The sequence below is a fragment of the Phaseolus vulgaris genome, chromosome 10 (assembly GCF_051622355.1).
Source record: "Phaseolus vulgaris cultivar YP4 chromosome 10, ASM5162235v1, whole genome shotgun sequence".
Classification (NCBI taxonomy): Eukaryota; Viridiplantae; Streptophyta; class Magnoliopsida; order Fabales; family Fabaceae; genus Phaseolus; species Phaseolus vulgaris.
The window spans coordinates 31,460,984-31,478,680 of NC_143507.1; the positions used below are offsets into that span (position 1 = coordinate 31,460,984).

General features: G+C 41.6%; 1 protein-coding gene across 1 annotated transcript; it reads left to right on the forward strand.

The window, feature by feature from the left end:
• The first annotated feature begins 13,034 nt into the window (after positions 1-13,034).
• LOC137819670 (plasmodesmata-located protein 8) lies at positions 13,035-16,716 on the forward strand. The gene is made up of 4 exons (XM_068623575.2): positions 13,035-14,414; positions 15,774-15,884; positions 16,187-16,245; positions 16,331-16,716. The coding sequence occupies exons 1-3, from the start codon at positions 13,661-13,663 to the stop codon at positions 16,189-16,191; spliced, it is 870 nt and encodes a 289-aa protein (XP_068479676.1). The 5' UTR covers positions 13,035-13,660; the 3' UTR covers positions 16,192-16,245; positions 16,331-16,716.
• Positions 16,717-17,697: the final 981 nt, after the last annotated feature.

The window sequence follows — 17,697 nt, forward strand, 5'->3', positions numbered from 1 at the left end:
GTATTTTGAACTGATGCCACTGTGTTATGACATTTCCTGCTTCTTTATATAATCTCCCTGTTAGCTTTATTTCTTCTTGTATAAATCACTTAAACGAAATTGACTTAGCAATTCTGCGAGCGACCGTTCACTAACTGCTTCAAACTACCAACTTTCGAACGATAGTCTTCTAACAACTTGTGGACTTTTAAGATAATGAACCTCAGCGCGAAACCACTTTCCAAACAACGAGTTTCAACCCAACTGATAGTTTAAAACATAGCTTACCCGATCTGCCTTATCAAAACGGGCCTTAACTCTTGCCATCGCTTGAATTTCTTCTGGTCGCCAAAGAGTCTTGGCGATACCAGCTTCCTCTTGCCTTCATAGCTTGGCCATTGTTCCCTCATCTGGGGGTAGAGGCGCCTTTCGGATCCTTCTCTACCTTCCCTGACTTTCAAAACAGTAAGCTGGATAGCTAAGTGTTCTCTTCGAACCTACCTTAGCTATCCTTTAAACTTCTTCCACCCTCCACACCGTACCTGAACTCGTTCGAGACCAGAAGGATTTTATCTTGCCTGAACTCGCTCGACGGCGAGAAGGTCTTTAACTCGCCTGAACTCGCTCAAATCGGCGAGAAGGTCTTTAACTCGTGCCTCTACATTGCCCCAGGGGCTACATCTTCTCTCCCCTGGAAACACTGAGGACTTTTTTACTGGTGCCTCTACATTGCTCCAGAGGCTACATCTCCTCTCCCCTGGAAGCACTGAGGACTTTTCACTGGTGCCTCTGCATTGCTCCAGAGGCTACATCTCCTCTCCCCTGGAAGCACTGAGGACTTTTCACTGGTGCCTCTGCATTGCTCCAGAGGCTACATCTCCTCTCCCCTGGAAGCACTGAGGACTTTTTACTCTTTCTCGCCTGCACTCGCTCGACGACGAGGAGGTCTTTATCTCTTTCTCGCCTCAGGACGCGCGAGGGCGTTGAGGTCTTTTAACTGGTGCCTCCGATCGCCGAAAGACGATGAGGACTTTTAAAACTTTAACTGATGCTGCTAATCGCCGAAAAGCGACAGGGACTCAAAACTCTTTAGAAAGCATGCAACATAACTTCAACTCGCCTTAAATCACATATAAGCGACAAGGTCTTTCTTCAAAACTTTTCGGAAAAACAACAAGCATGCAATCTAAAACACTTCAAACTTTGAAAACTCTTCTTTATTGGGTGGCCTCATTAAAAACCCTCTTTAGGGAAAAAAGTGTGTCCCCTTCGAACTGTTTTAACAGAAAGCTTGCAAACTCTTCGTGTTTGTTTTTACTTACAAAGCTTTTAACTGTAATATAACTTGAGGTGGGTGGCGTTCCAAGTGCGAGGGATCGCCCCTCCTTCCAACGTTTCTAAGCGGTAGGCGCCGTTCCCGAGCGCCTCGATTATCCTGAACGGTCCCGTCCACTTAGGCGACAGCTTGTTCTCCATCTCGTACTGGTGGGCCTTCCTCATCACCAGGTCGCCTTCTTTGAACTGCCTTGGCATCACCTTCGAGTTATACCTTCGTTCAATCCTTCTTTTCACTACCTCAGCCTTCACTCTCGCCTCCTCCCTGACCTCATCCAGCAAATCCAAATTCAGCCTTCTTTCCTCATTCGAGTCTTCCGCTACAAAGTTCTGGAATCTCGGCGAGCTCTCTTGGATTTCCACTGGAATCATTGCGTCGCATCCATAGACCAGGCTAAATGGGGTCTCATGGGTTCCTGATTGCTCGGTGGTGTGGTACGCCCAGACTATACGGGGTACCTCCTCAGCCCAACTTCCTTTGGCTTTCTCTAGCCTTCTCTTCAAACCTCTCAGCAATACCCGATTGGCTGACTCTACTTGACCATTTGTCTGAGGGTGCTCGACGGATGCAAATACTTGTTGAATTCCCACCCCTTCGCACAGCTTCTTCAACAGGTGACTTGCAAACTGAGTCCCGTTATCTGACACCAGGCGCTTGGGCACACCAAACCGGCACACGATGTTCTTCCACACAAAGCTCTCAATCTTGTGTGCGGTGATCTGGGCCACTGGTTCTGCTTCAATCCACTTGGTGAAATATTCAATTGCCACCACCAAGTACTTCATCTGTCTGATCGCCAATGGGAATGGTCCCAGAATGTCGATCCCCCACGTATGAAACGGCCAGGGGCTGTAAATCGACTTCAATTCCTCGGGAGGCGCTTTGTGCCAATCGGCGTGCTGCTGGCATTGCTTGCAACACTGTGCGTACTTCTTGCAGTCCTCCCTCATTGTTGGCAAGTAGTAACCTGCACGGAGGGTTCTTGCGGCCAGAGCTCGACCCCCGACGTGGCTTCCGCAAATCCCTTCATGGAGCTTGGCCATGATTCTTGTACATTTCTCTCCGTGCACACATTCTAGGAGTGGGTGCGTGAACCCAAACCTATACAACTCACCATCAATCATCGTGAACTTGCTGGAGTTCTTCTTTATCTTCCTGGCCTCTGTCGGATCCAGCGGGAGAAGGCCATCCGCCAGGCATCGCTTGTACTGTGTTACCCAGGTGTCTGGCTCATGGGTAGTGCAGACCTGCGCCACGTTTACCTGCTCCTCCCGACATACTCTTATTCTCGGCGATCTCAAGGTCTCCTGAGTTAAAGACCTGTGACTCCTCGCCGCTTTCTCCGTCGATTTGCTTATCTGAAGAACCAGGTGATCTGTCACAAATGCTCTGGGCATCTTCAGAGTTTCTTGGATCATCGTCCTCTGCCTACCCGCCTTGCCTGAACTGGCGAGCTTAGCTAGCAAGTCAGCTCGGGCATTCTGCCCTCTGGGCACATGCACCACTTCAAAGGAGACAAAGGAACTCTTCAACTCCTGCACATACTCCAGGTAAGCCGCCATTTGTGGATCCTTGGCCTGGAACTCGCCTGTTACTTGTCCCGTGACCAACAGCGAATCACTCTTAGCCATTAACACCCTAGCTCCCATTTCCTTGGCCAGCAAGATACCGGCGATCAGCGCCTCATATTCTGCTTGATTGTTGCTGGCCTTGAAGGAAAACCTCAGGGACTGCTCAATCAGCACGCCGTTGGGCCCCTCCAAGATGACTCCAGCACCGCTGCCCTGCTGGTTCGACGATCCATCCACCGAAAGCACCCAACGAAAATCATTCCCCTCAACTCGTGTCGCTTCAGACGAGAGCTCGACCACGAAGTCTGCGAAGATCTGCCCCTTGACCGGACCTCGGGGCTCATACTTAATATCGAACTCCGACAGCTCCACCGCCCACTTCACCATCCTCCCAGCTACATCGGGTTTCTTCAGAACCTTCTGGATGGGCAAGTCGGTCATCATCAGGATCGTGAAACTGTGGAAATAGTGGCGTAACCTTCTCGCCGAAAAAACCACTGCCAGTGCAGCTTTCTCCAAGGCCTGATATCTTACTTCCGGGCCCTGCAGCACCTTGCTGACAAAATAAATAGGCTTTTGAGCCTGATCTTGGTCTTGGGCGAGCACCGCACTCACCGCCCTCTCAGTCACAGCAAAATACAGCCTGAGAGGGGTTCCCACCAGCGGTTTGCACAAAACCGGCGGGCTCGCCAGGTACTCTTTAAGCTTGACGAAGGCCTCTTCACACTCCTTCGTCCAGGCAAATTTGTTGTTTCGCCTTAAACACTGAAAATACGGGTGACCCTTCTCTCCGCTAGCTGACACGAAACGAGACAGGGCGGCCATCCGACCTGTAAGTTGCTGCACTTCCTTCACGGTAGCCGAGCTCCTCATCGCCAAGATGGCAGCACACTTATCAGGATTTGCTTCTATTCCTCTTTCAGTCAAGAGAAACCCCAAGAACTTTCCCGCCTCCACGCCAAAGATGCACTTCTCGGGATTCAGCTTTAACCTAAACTTGGCGATCGTAGTGAACAACTCCTCCAAGTCCGCAACGTGCTTGCTTTTCTCCGGCGAGGTCACGACCATGTCATCCACGTACGCTTGCACATTCCTTCCCAGCATTGGTGCAAGTACCCGATCCATCAACCTCTGGTACGTGGCCCCCGCGTTCTTCAGCCCAAATGGCATCACCTTGTAGCAGTAGCACGATCTCTCGGTCATGAAGGCAGTCTTCTCTTCATCCATGGGATGCATCTTGATCTGGTTATACCCCGAGAAGGCATCCAGGAAACTCAACAACTTACACCCTGCAGCACTGTCCACCAGGGCGTCTATGCTTGGCAAAGGATACGAATCCTTTGGGCAGGCCTTGTTCAGATCAGTGAAATCGACGCACATGCGCCATTTCCCATTGCTCTTCTTCACCAGCACGACATTAGCTAGTCACTCAGGGTACTGGACTTCCCTGATATGGCCTGCAGCGAGGAGCTTCTGAGTTTCATCCATGATCGCCTGCCTTCTCTCCTCGTTGAATTTCCTTCTTCTCTGTCGCACTGGCCTGACCTGGTTGTCCATTGCTAGATGATGGCACAAGAAGTCGGGGTCAATTCCCGGCATGTCTGAAGCAGACCATGCGAAAGCATCCAGATGCCGCTCTATCACCTTGGCAATCTGGTCTTGGAGCTCAGCCTCCAAGGATCTTCCCAACTTGAAGACCTTTCCCCCGATCTCCCTTTCGAGCCATTCCTCGACGGTTTGGGTCTAGCTTCCCTGGCGGTCACTGCCCTGGCAATTCCCAGCTCCCTCGCTTCCTCAGGGCGATTCCTTGCCTCTTCTTCCCGCTCGGCGTTCTCTCCCTCAGCCTCAGCATCCATCATGGCGACGTCTCCTCCGGTGGCCACCTCCATTGCCGCACCGACAACCCGCCACTCTGTTGGCTTGGGCCTCACACCGGGAGGCGGCGTCGTCGTGATGTAACTTACTGACCTCTTGTTTTTCAGGCTATTCTCATAGCACTTCTTCGCTTCTTTCTGGTAAGATTTGATGGTGATCACCACCCCTTCCATCGATGGCAACTTCACCTTCATGTGCCTGGTTGAAGGCACAGCTCCTATTCTGTTGAGCGTTGGTCTTCCCAACAGAATGTTATATGCTGAGGGAGCGTTCACGACGAGGTACTTGATTTTCTCCGTTCTCGAGCCCGCCTCATCCGTGAAAGTAGTTCTCAACTCTATATACCCCCTGACCTCCACCTGATCGCCAGCGAAGCCATACAAGCACCCTCCATAGGGCCTCAGCTGGTCAAGGGGCAACTGCAACTGTGTGAAAGTCGGCTAGAACATTACATCTGCCGAGCTTCCTTGGTCCACTAGTACTCTGTGGACCTTCCTTCCCGCCGTAACAAGCGAGATGACTATTGGATCGTTGTCATGAGGCACAACGTCCCTGAGATCTTCCCTCGTGAACGTGATGTCCACGTCTGGTGAGTGGTCCTCAAACATTTCCACCGTCATCACAGACCTCGCATACTTCTTCCTTTGTGACGCGGTGCATCCACCACCCGAGAAACCTCCTGCAATGGTGTGGATCTCTCCGTGGGTAGGCATCTCGTGCTGCTGAGCCTCACCACCTGCTGGCTGGGAGCTCGACGCGCCCCCCATCCTTCTATCCAGTAAGTAATCATTTAGGAACCCGCTCTTGACCAGGTCGTCGAGCTGGTATCCTAAAGCCAAACATGAGTCCACGGTGTGGCCAAAGCCCTGGTGGAACTCGAACCAGGCGTCTGGCTTTGGTCCCAACACCTTGTCGCCCACCTTCTCGGGTGCCTTCAGCCTAGCTGATCTATTGGGAATGGCGATCAGGTCCGCCAACCCCATGACAAACTTATGCTTCGGCGGGCGATTGTACTCCCGACGTGCCGGTTGAGGGCGCCCTGGGCCCCTGCCCTTGTTCTTCCTTGGATCATAAGGATGGCGAGTCCTCTGATCCCTCTTGGCCGCCGCTGTCTCCAGCACCCTCTGTGGCTGGATCCTGGTCTGGGCGCGTGGCCTAGCGGGGGCCACACTTCCCCTCTTCTCGGCGACCTCACTTTCGTCGGCGATGTGGGCCACCGCAAGTCGCCTAACCTCAGCAAACGTGGCGGGGTGAGCCCTGATCAACGCCTCACAGAAGGGTCTCGGCAGCACGCCCTTCTTGAATGCGTAGACCAGCATCTCTTCGTCCTTGGCCGGCGAGCGGACCATCTGCGCCCCAAAACGATTCAAGTAGTCCCTGAGGGACTCTCCCTGGTACTGCCTTATGTCGAACAGATCATAAGACACCCTAGGCGGCGCCTTGTTCACTATGTACTGCTCGACGAAGATCTTCGAAAACTGTTGGAAGTTGGTTATGTGACCTGTAGGCAGGCTCACAAACCATTCCAGCGCTGTTCCCTGGAGTGTGCTCACAAACATCTTGCAGTACACAGCATCCGATCCTCCTGACAGCATCATCTGCGTGTGGAACGTGGTGAGATGTGCCTCAGGATCCTCCACGCCGGTAAAAACAACCTTCACAGGTACCACACTCGCAGGGATAGGCGTGTCTGTAATCGCCTGAGCGAAAGGCATGGGAAAAACGCGAGGCGGCGATGACGGCGCGACCTCTTCAGCGACTGGGTGCCCTCGCTGCTCCTGAAGAGCTTGGCGCAATTCCTCAGTAACTCTGCTAAGCTCTTCATTCCTGGCCTGAGAGGCGACCAGGTCCTCGTGCATTTTTGCCTGCTCTATGCGCGAGGCTTCCACATTCGCCTGCAGCGAACGCATGATTTCCACCATCTGTGCCATAGTCATGGCGCCTTCAGCAGCAACGGGCGCAACTGGACTTGAACGGTTGCTTCTCATCTTTCTCATGAAAACTTGACAGATCACAAAGAGCGATGAACAACACCTTCTTCAGCGACGATCGATTCAGCGATCAATCGGTCAGAACTTCGCGAAACTCCAAAGAGCTTCAAGAACACAACCTCAACAGCAAACCTTCACAGAAACTCACGACTCCACCACAAACCACCGCTTCTTCCACGAAAATCCAAACGAGTGGCGAAACTTGGATCTCACCGATTAAAACTTGCGTAAGCAGCGAAAAACCTCTCCTCACCGAACAAGAACTCAAACGAACGGTGGAAAACACGAAACTACCGAACAAAGCTTAGATGAGCGGCGGAAAACGGTTGCACCAGCACACAACCACACAGAAACTGCAGAAACTTCCAAGAACTCACGCCGTGGATGGGAAGAGGTTTTACACGGCCCCACGGTGGGCGCCTGATGATCCTGCCTGTTGACCAAGACGCTGGAGCCTTGCCTCGTCAAATCTAGATCGACTTCTGCGCCGTGTTAGCCTCCATCCTTCGCCGCGATCCACCTCAAGAACCTGCAAAAGACAGAACGGCACCGCTGCGGCCGATCACGCTCCGACGCCCAAGTCAGCGACTGAACCACCAATTACTAAGAGAAAACTCAAGAACTCTAAGGAACCGTTCAAAAATTCTCTCTCAACGTACTCAAGACTCGCAAGCGTAAAGAAACATTCTAAACGTGCGTACCTCAGAAGTTCGTTAGAATCTCTTATATACCTGGGCACTTTCTCTCTCCAGACAGTTACGCATCTGGACACGTGGCTCGCATCTAGCTGTACACGTGTCACCATCTGGAGTATCCTTGACTTGGGCGCCACTTCTTACTCTTCAGGTTTTTTGGCTAAGTTACTTATGCATGACACAACTCAGTGCATAGTTGCCCTGGAGCGTGATCTCTTCTGAGTGGCGAGTTCGGGTGCCTTCGTACACACCTTCCCTGTGGTCTCGCCGGCCGCCTTCATGATCTACTCTACCTGCTTCACCGTGTATGTTCAGGTAAGCTGTCTCCCGAGCTCATCCTCTGGCTAGCTAGGAAATGACTATCTGACTTCATCTTCGGCGATGTCCTTGTTTCGGCGATCTCTAATCACTTGGTCGCCTGGGTTCACATCTGGCGACTTCATCTTCAACCCGGTGATCGCCGATTTAGGTATGCTGGAGATCGGAGCACGCCAACTTAATAACCGGCGACTACACGAGCCCCCCGACTTCCTTCCCTTCTGCCAGCCAGGTGTCCTGCTCAACACGCCTATATAATAGCTCGATGCCACGTCATCACTTCCGACTACCAGGGCGGTACACTCTCAATTGCACAAATTGTGAAAATCTTGAGAAAAAGATTCACTATCTTGTTGAAACTGTGGAACAAGCTTTCAAAAGGAAAGTCAAACTTTGAGAATGTCCTAGCATCTCAAAGCTGTGTTTTTGGAAAGGCTGGTTTAGGCTTCAATCCACAGAACAAGCAAGATAGGTTTTCAAAAAGTTTTTTGAGAAAATCAGAAAAACAACCGATTGTTAAGACGAAACAACCGGTTGTTACATGCTTTTACTGCATGAAGAAAGGCCACTCTGTTAGATTCTGCAAAATTAGAAAATATTATGTTCCTAAAGGTTTTATGAAATGGATTCCTAAGGGATGTGATGTTTCTAACAGCAAAGAAAAGCCAAGTGGACCCAAATTTGTAAGGGGACCAAATCTTGCAACTTGATTTTGTTTATGCAGGAAAATTGAAGAGAAAAGGAAGAATTTAGCCTTCTGATCAAGCTGTTAAAGAAAAATGAAATCATTGAAGCTGAATCAATGATATGCAAAAGGTTAAAACAGTGAAAAGAAGCTTTCTTGATCAACAAGCAATTGGCTCATTGAAGAAACAACACAAGGATAAGACCTTCCTTTTTATTTATTCTCAATTTCTGTTTCAAAGTTCTTTCTTATGATTAATTGTCTTTCAATCAATGTCATGTGCCTTAATCTGTTTCTGTTTATGGTTAAAAATTGAAAAATCAAGTTTTTTTAACTGCTGCAGAAAAACAACCGATTGTTTCTTCGAAACAACCGATTGTTTTGAGTCAGACAACACTGTATAGAAATTGATTTAACTGATTTTTAAATTTCTAGCCGTTGCAGATATTTTTCAAAGGGAGAATCTTGGTCAAAGGATCTGTGTTGAAAGCTGATCACGTTCAGAAAGGTTTTACAACAGTCATAAAGGAATATATTCCAAAATCTTGGAAATTCAAGAGCCTTAATGACTAGTCAAAGATCACATGTGAAGACCATGTGATTTTCAGCTTTTTCTGACATTTTCAGTGCAGAACAGAGTCAAGTCCTCTCTCTGAAAATCAGGTACCCATTGAATGAAATTAAATTCAAATTGATTCTCTTTCTACTATAAAATCATGTGCAGATTTCTTTCATCAAGAACAACCAATTGCAACATCTCTTGCAACATCTCTTGCACCATCTCTTGCAAATTTCTGAGAAGTGAGTGTTCATCTCTGCTGTCATGGAATCAACCCCTCCCACCTCTAAAAGAGTCAAAACCAGAGCTGTAAGGTTTGGAGGAAGGCTTGAAAGCTGGTTTTCTGGTGACACCGATCTCATTGAGAAGTATAGATATGAAACAAGTGTCAAGAAGATAAACAACCCCAAGGTTGTGTGCTTTGACTGGCTGAAAAGTAAAAAACTTGACAATGTGAGGAAGCTTCTCAAAGACCAGTCACTCAGAAAGTTTTTGGAACTCAAAGGGAACATATATCCAGATTTGGTGAGAGTTTTCTACACCAACTTGAAGTTTGAGGGAAACAACTTGGTCTCTCATGTGAAAGGCGTGGAGATGGAGATAACCCATGAGGTTTGGGCTGCTGTAGCTGGGCTTAAGTTCTCTGGATTAAGAATCAACAAAGGAAACCTTGGTGTGGTAGAAGATTTCAACAAAATCCAGTTCTACAAAAGTTGCTTGAAGAACAAACAATCTCAAGTTAGCACTTGCTCGGTTGGAGGCTTGAGGATTGATGAGAGGCTGCTTGCTCTCATTGTAACTTGGATCCTAACTCCAAGGGGGAGTAATCACTCAGTGTTGACTGAAGAAGATCTGGTTTACATCTTCTGTATCACCAAGAAAGTGAAGATCAATTGGATTCACATAATCAAGGAACATATGCAAAAAGCCACGAGTCAACTAAAGAGTTGAACAATGGATCACTCAGCAAGATGGGCTTCACAAAAATAGGTGGAAAATGGTTAAGTAAGGATGGTGATCATGGTGCCTCATCAAGTGCTGCTGCTCACCTTGAACAAGATGAACCTGCTAACATGGATGTTCAACATGAAGATCCAGCTGAAGATTTTCAAGATGCAGGACCTAGTGCTGATGCTGAACATCAAGGAGAAAGAATGCAAACCATGTCTCCTTTTGAAAGACTCATGGTGAATAGGCTAGACACAAGGTTTGACAACATGGATGCAAGGTTTATGACTCTGGACGAACAGATTGAAGCTGTCCATAATCAAATCTTTGATCTTCAGTTTGTTGATGAAGAAGACTGAGAGAAAAACAACCGATTGGCCATCGAAACAATCGATTGTTTTTGGCTGTTCTCTTTTCTGGTTTTAAAATTTCTTTCCTTCTGCTATTGCTGTTTTATTCTGATGTAATTGGAACAATGTTTTATTTTATCTCTTATCTTTGTCTATTTGTGAAGACAAATAGGGGGAGATATATGTTGTGTTTGTGTTTCCAATTTGTTTTAAGTTTCTGTTTTTCATATTGTTAAAAACAGGTTGAGTGATGTTATTTGGTTCTGATATTGAATGTTTAAGCTTTAATTGTTAATCTATATACTAACAGAATATCAGAAGTTCAATGTATTACTCAAAGTTCTTTTGCAGGAATTGCTTCAGACTTAATCAAAGAACAACACAAGCATCAGGGATTTGTCTTCATCAAATAGGGGGAGATTGTTGAACCAAGTGGTGTTCAATGTTTTGATGAATCCAATCCTTTGAAGGATGATGAAGTCTCTGCTTTGCTTGATGCTGCTGTGCTGGTTTTAGCTTTGTTTTGGGGTAGTTCAATGTTGTAATCAACACTTAGATTAAATCTCAAAGCAAAATGATTTTCAAACTAAGTTGAAACAACCGATTGTTTTGTCGAAACAACCGATTGTTTACACTTAGGTGTTTTGAGAAAGTTTGAAAACTGTTTTTGAATGGTATTTTTGTTAAGTAACAAAACAACCGATTGATTCGAGGAAACAATCGATTGTTTGTTTTAAAACCATAACAGAAAAAAAAAAACTGTTTTCTTTGACTGAGCTTTAAATGCTTTAACTGAATACGCTCCAGTCATTAAATGCTTTGACCAATCAATTTTAAATGCAATTAAGAGTTTGTTAAGATTTGATAACAAACTATATTCTTAGATATATTCTGAAAAACAGTTTTGATATATTAAGAATCTTGAAACAAAGTTTTTTGATCTAAGAGTTTTTCAAAGAGTTCTGAGATTGCTAAAGAGTTGAGAGATTGATCAAGGTTCTGAATAAGAATTCTGCTTGTATTGATTTCAGATTTTCATCTGTAACAAGTGTAATCTTTGTAAACTGCTGAACAATTCGTTTGTGTGTGTTGTTGAGATTGGTTGTGTGTTCTTGAGGTGTTCAAGATCAGCAATCTTAGTGTTGGCCAAGGAGAGTGTGTTTCTTGAGGTGTTCAAGGTCATTCTCTTGGTTGTGGTGTAAGTGATCAAGGTGTGGTTGCTTAGTGGATATCGTCAGGGTTTCTGAGAAGAATGGAGTATAGAGTTCTTGAGACATTGCCTTAGGTGTAGTTTGAAAACAAGAATTGTACCTAAGGTAAATGATCATTGGGAACTTTATACTCCTTCACCTTTTGCAAATGATCATTGGGAAGACACAAATTTCATATTAGAGCTTCCTAGGACAACAAAAGGTTTTGATTCCATTTTCATGGATATGGATAAACTCTTCTCTAGAGAAGTGATACATCCTCATGGTTTATCTTCAAGCATAGTGTTGGATAGAGCTCCAAATTTCGCAAACCATGATTTGAGGATTTTCTTGGGAAAACTTGCAACTAAGTTGTACACTTTGAATTCTTATCATCCTCAAAAGCATGGTCAAAATACATTTGAAAATCTAGCTCTTTCTACTATGCCTAGAATAATCATAAAGGACAAACACAACTCTAGAGATGAGCATACATACCATAGTGTAGTTCACAAAACTACCAATATTTTCCCGTTTGAAGTTGTATATGGACTTAATCCTCTTTCTCCTTTAGATTTATTACCCCTTCCTAATCCACATACCTTTGTGCATAAGGAAGGAGTTACAAAAGATGATTTTGTTAAGAAAATGCATGAGAGGATTCAAGAACAAATACAACAACAAATAGAGAAATATTATGAGAAGTTGCCAAAAACAATAGAAAAACAAAAGGAATGGCAACTTCCTAAAATTAATGTTTACACAACTGCTCAAACTAACACATTTGATTTGTTTGATGACTCACAGAGATGGACATTTGATCCTGGAGGACGAGCCTAGTTTTCAAAATAGGAATAAGGTTGTTGTTCGAGATCAAACCTGTAGATATGAGGACAGATCCTCTCAAGAAGGAGGGGATGATGGAAACCATCCAGCCACATACATCCACATAATGATGATAAAGAAGAAGCATTGGATTTAAGGACAAATCCTTTTCAAGAGGGAGGGGATGATGGAAGAGGCCCAAGCCCATGATAGAAAAAGCCCAAGCCCAAGCCCAAATACAAGTTCAAGCTTCAACTCAAGCCCAACAAATAGAAGATATGGGCAAACTAAGCATCATTGGATGTCTTTCTTTTGTAATTACTTTTGAGTATTTTTTAGTAGAACATAAAGGGAGGTGTAGATATAAATATAAGAGGTGCAAATGTATAAAGCTAAGTCACACCTTCCATGTGACACAAAAGAAGGTGTAGGTATAGATTTAGGAGGTGCCAAAAATAGAAACCAAGTCACACTTCCCTTGTGACTAGGAATTGGCTCCAAATTCAAATGCTTCTCATTTGAATTTCCCTCCACTTTCTTTTGAATTTCCAGCCCTCTAAACACTATAAATAAGAGGGCTTGGCTCATGTATTTGCAAGATTAATTGAATAGTGAAATGTTGCCAAAATTGTGTCATTCTCACTCCTTGCCTAAACTCTCTTAGGAATAGGCTTTTAATCTTCAAACCTTTCACCACCTTCAAAGGGGCTAGCCGAACCTCCCCATTTCCACACTCTTCATGCACCTTCAAGGTCACCACACCTCTTAGGAGGACCTTGTTCATCTTTTCCATTAAGCTTCCGCACCATCTTCCACAAACATCCAAGAAGAGCTCATAGGAAATCCATCACTTCTAACATATGGCATGGCTCATCTGTGTCAATGCTCAACGGGGATTTTACCGTTTGAAGAGAAAGTGAAGAGAATGTATTCATTTGTTATGTCTCTAAAGATAATATCTGAAAGTTCTCATTGTAATCCATAATTCCACAGCATATGCAGGGTGTCATAAATCATAGAGGATTCATGTCAGAAATCAAAGGAGGATAAGTAAAGTAAATTGATATTGTATTCAAGTAAAGTGATCTTAAAAGCATATGTTACCCTCAATTTGATATTGTAGAATATTGAGAAGCAGTACAAGTTTATAAAGTTCATGTAAAGTAAAAATGAATGAGTATTCAAATATAGTATTTAACAGCATAAGACTTCACTATGGAAAAAGGCATCACGTGAGAAACGACCAAAAAAGCAGTCACCACTTCACTCTGAAATTGTCATAACCATGATGAAAGAAGAAATTTAAGTTCGTTTTGAGAGAGTAAACAGGGAAAAAAAATGTTCATAACCCTTCAATTAGACTCAACTCATATAATCATTTTAGCTTTGAAACTCTCATATCTTCTATTTCTCTTTTCTTCAATTCCTAATGCCCTAGGCTACACTACTAGAGCTCATATCTTCATTTATGCTGGGTGCTCTCAAGAAAAATACCAACAAAACACACCCTTTGAAGCCAACCTCAATTCCTTTCTGTCTTCAGTTTCTGGCTCATCTTCTGACAATTCTTACAATAGCTTTGCTATTGGAAATGGAAGCTCATCACCACCAGAAGGATCCATATATGGCTTATACCAGTGCAGGAGTGATTTGAGGCCAAATGATTGCTCAAAATGTGTTAAAAGTTGTGTTAACCAAATAGGCTTGGTTTGTCCCTTGGCACTTGGGGCATCTTTGCAACTTGAAGGCTGTTATATAAGATATGAGCATGCTGATTTCCTTGGAAAACCTGACACAAGCCTTTGGTACAAGAAGTGCAGTAAAGCAGTGACAAATGATGCTGAGTTCTTCAGGCGTAGAGATGATGTTCTTTCTGATTTACAAGCAGCTAATGGATTTGGAGTCAGTACTTCTGGTTTTGTTGAAGGGTTTGCACTGTGTTTGGGAGATCTGAATGTGGCTGATTGCTCCTCATGCCTTCAAGCAGCAGTGGGACAGCTTAGGAGCATATGTGGTTCAGCAGCATCAGCTGATGTGTTCTTGGCACAATGTTATGCTCGGTACTGGGAAGCTGGCTACTATGATGAAGCAGGTTCATTTCATTTCTAATTCTTATATTTTCATTTGAAAATAGGACAAAATTTGGATGCAGTAACATCACTAATGCTGTTAATTTATAATATATTTAACTTTTAGAAGAAGTTAGATGAGAGAAATTTAGTAGAAATTAAGTATATACGTTACAAGAGAAGTTAAATTCATTATACCTTAGAAATTTTTTCAAGAACACAGAGGTTTATATAAACATGATCTGCATATTCTTCCCACTGACATTTGATAGAGGAAACTTTGATAATGATAAAAGAAAAGAAATTTGAAATTACTTTGAAGTTCAAAATATGCTTGGAATATGGCATTAAAGATCTCTTTGATCAAAAGTGAAGTAATAGAGGTGGAAAGGATGCAGCTAGTACCAAACAAATTATCAAATGAAGGGGCCAATTTGTAATCTTTTATGCAGCAAAGTGTTTTAAGTTTTATATTGGAAAATGCACACTGCAATTCCTGTGTTCTTTCTGTAACTTTTGTTACTTTTGGTTAAATCTATGAAAACACTTATTATTTTATTCTCTATCTTTGCTTGTTAGAGTATCATATCACTTGAAAACCTTACCATTTCTTCCTGTAACTTTTTTTTTTTCTGGTGGTCAGAATTTGACATAAAGCTAAATTTCAGTATTAATTAAAGATGAGATCACATGGAATCCAAGGAAAATCTTTTGATCTCAAATACTTTTTAATGTTTTAAACTCCTTCCCTTTCTTTTATTTTTATCTATTATTTAATATTTTTATCACACATTAAAAAATAATAAATAAATTAGTGAATAGAAAACTTTTATTAAAGTATTCTTAAAATTGTTTCTAATCTTATTATATGTAATTATTGTGCATTTAAATAAATAATTATTACAACTTTTTATAATTAGCATACATAAAAGTACTATCACCTATAATTGTAGAACAATATTTTCACCCATTTATTTAGTTAATAACTATGATAAAAGGATTTAAATTATTATAAATATTATTTAGGATAACATTGAAATAAAATTATAACTATTACATTAAAAATATAAATGACAGTGAATTTGAAAAATTATAAAAAAACTCAAACACACAGAGTGAATAGAGGGAGTACTGCCTCCCTTCTCATATATGAAAAAAAAAATCTTAATATTTTTCTTAAAATGTTTGTCTTATAAGATAAAAAATAGATATCATAATAGTGTAACTTTAGAGTGTTTTAGAAAAAAAAATTCATTGAATAAAATAAAAATAATTAAAAAAATGTGATTTTATTTTCTTATAAATGAAAAAGATGTGATAATTTTGAAAAATCTTCATGCATATTTACCAATTATTTTGATGCAACTTTATCTTTTGTGTAGAATCTTCTAATGAGGATGACCAAGTGGGGAAATCAGTTGCCATTATTGTGGGAGTTCTTGCTGGTCTAGCCATTCTTGTTGTCCTTCTCTCAATCTTCAGAAGAGCATTTGGTATATATAACACTTTAATTTCTTAATCTTCTAATGCTTATGATGAAACTTTTTTTTTTCTCATTAATTTTTCTGTAGAAATAACACTAGAAAAGGATTCAACTGAAAAATAAATACAAGTTGAAAAATCTAATTAAAAATAAACCTAATTTAAAACTATCAACTTAGGTATTAGAGTAACTTACCCTAAAAGTAAATATTCTAGATAGATATATGTATATACAAATATTTTATAGACTAATTAATGAATTGGTGAATGATGTGGTGCTAATGATGAATATTTTTTTTGGAATAATATGCAGGTTAAAAAATGTGGAGATGGGAACACACAAAGGAAGAAGGGGTGTAATCATTTCAAAATGTATGCATATGGTTGGTCAAAATTATTTTAGGAAAGTGTTGCTTCAACTTTTGTGCTATTGTTATTAATAAATTATGTTTTTCAGAAGGTGGATGTAATATTCTGGTTGATAAAGTGGATCTCTCATCACCTTCAACAAAAGGCTGCCAAATCACTTGCTCTTCTGATCTCAGAAACAAAATGGGATCATTCTTTTTGATAAAAATATAAACTTCTTTATTGCTTTACTACTCTTAATTGTCTAATTTTTTCTGGTCAATTAGATGCTGTTTCTAAGAGGGACATGTAGAGTTTAAGTGTTTTTCAATTAACTTCCTTATAGAAGAGGAAAAAACTCCCCTGAAATAGGAAAGGTCAAAGTGCACTTTATGTGTTATAATAGTATGATTTAAGTATTTTAGATTTTAATTATATTAATTGAGTTTTTTTAAGTATAGTAAATGTAATTTTCTTTTTGTGATTGTGCTATTATACTTTCTGTGTTAACTAGAATTTATTATGTGATATTGACTTAAATGGGTAAATATAGGTTGGTTTTTTTATATGTTTGAATTGATTTTAGTTGGAATTGTTAGACCTAAATATGGAATTGTTAGACATTTTTATTATTTAAATGTGCTCTCATTTTTAATTCTATGATTTATTGAAATTTTTAATAATATATTTAAATAGGTCAAATTTTAATTATATAATTTATTGAATGTTTTAAAACAATATATTTAAATAGGTTAGCTTGACAAATCTAACTAGCTTTTTAGGTCCAAACTTAACCTTTATATAATGAAGGTCAAGTTTTTTTTATCAGACTTTAATGTGGTCTAATCTATTTGCACTCCTACCTGAGGTCTATTTGTTATTAAAACATTTACTTTCATTAATTCCTTTTTAGTATAAATTATTTTATAAAATCTAAGGAATGCAATAAGTTTATTCATTTTAAGAAAATAGTTATAATTTTTTATTTCTCCCCTTTTTATTTCATAAAATAGTAAATGCACGTATGAAAATTAATTAAAAATTAAATGAAATGTAAGTATAATTGAAAAAATTGATCCTTTGTAGAATTTTAAAAATACAAAATCAATTTTTTTAAAAGAATCTGAGTATTAGAAAAATGGAAGAAAGTATTTAATAATTTTTCATTAATAATTATTTAGTGGTTTACATTATAGGAGATAAGGGTGGGCAAAAAATCCAAATTACAAAATCCAATCCATAATGATCCAAATCCATATTAGTTTTAATCCATTTAAATGGATTTATCTTAAATCCAAATCCATATTTTTGGATTTTAAATCCAATCCATTTAATTGGATATGAATTAAATATGGATTGGATACATTTTTGGATTATCCAAATTGCATTTTTGGTTGGGTTTTGACTTGGCACGATCCAAGTTGAGCCAAGACAATTCGGGCTGATGTCGAGCAGAGTAGGCCCGAACCGATGTCA

What these genes read in the sequence shown, in the direction of transcription:
- LOC137819670 (XM_068623575.2), top strand. Translation starts at nt 13,661, where the DNA reads ATGTTCATAACCCTTCAATTAGACTCAACTCATATAATCATTTTAGCT. An exon ending in TGGCTACTATGATGAAGCAG is followed by an intron (nt 14,415 to 15,773) that starts GTTCATTTCATT and finishes TCTTTTGTGTAG; the next exon opens with AATCTTCTAATGAGGATGAC.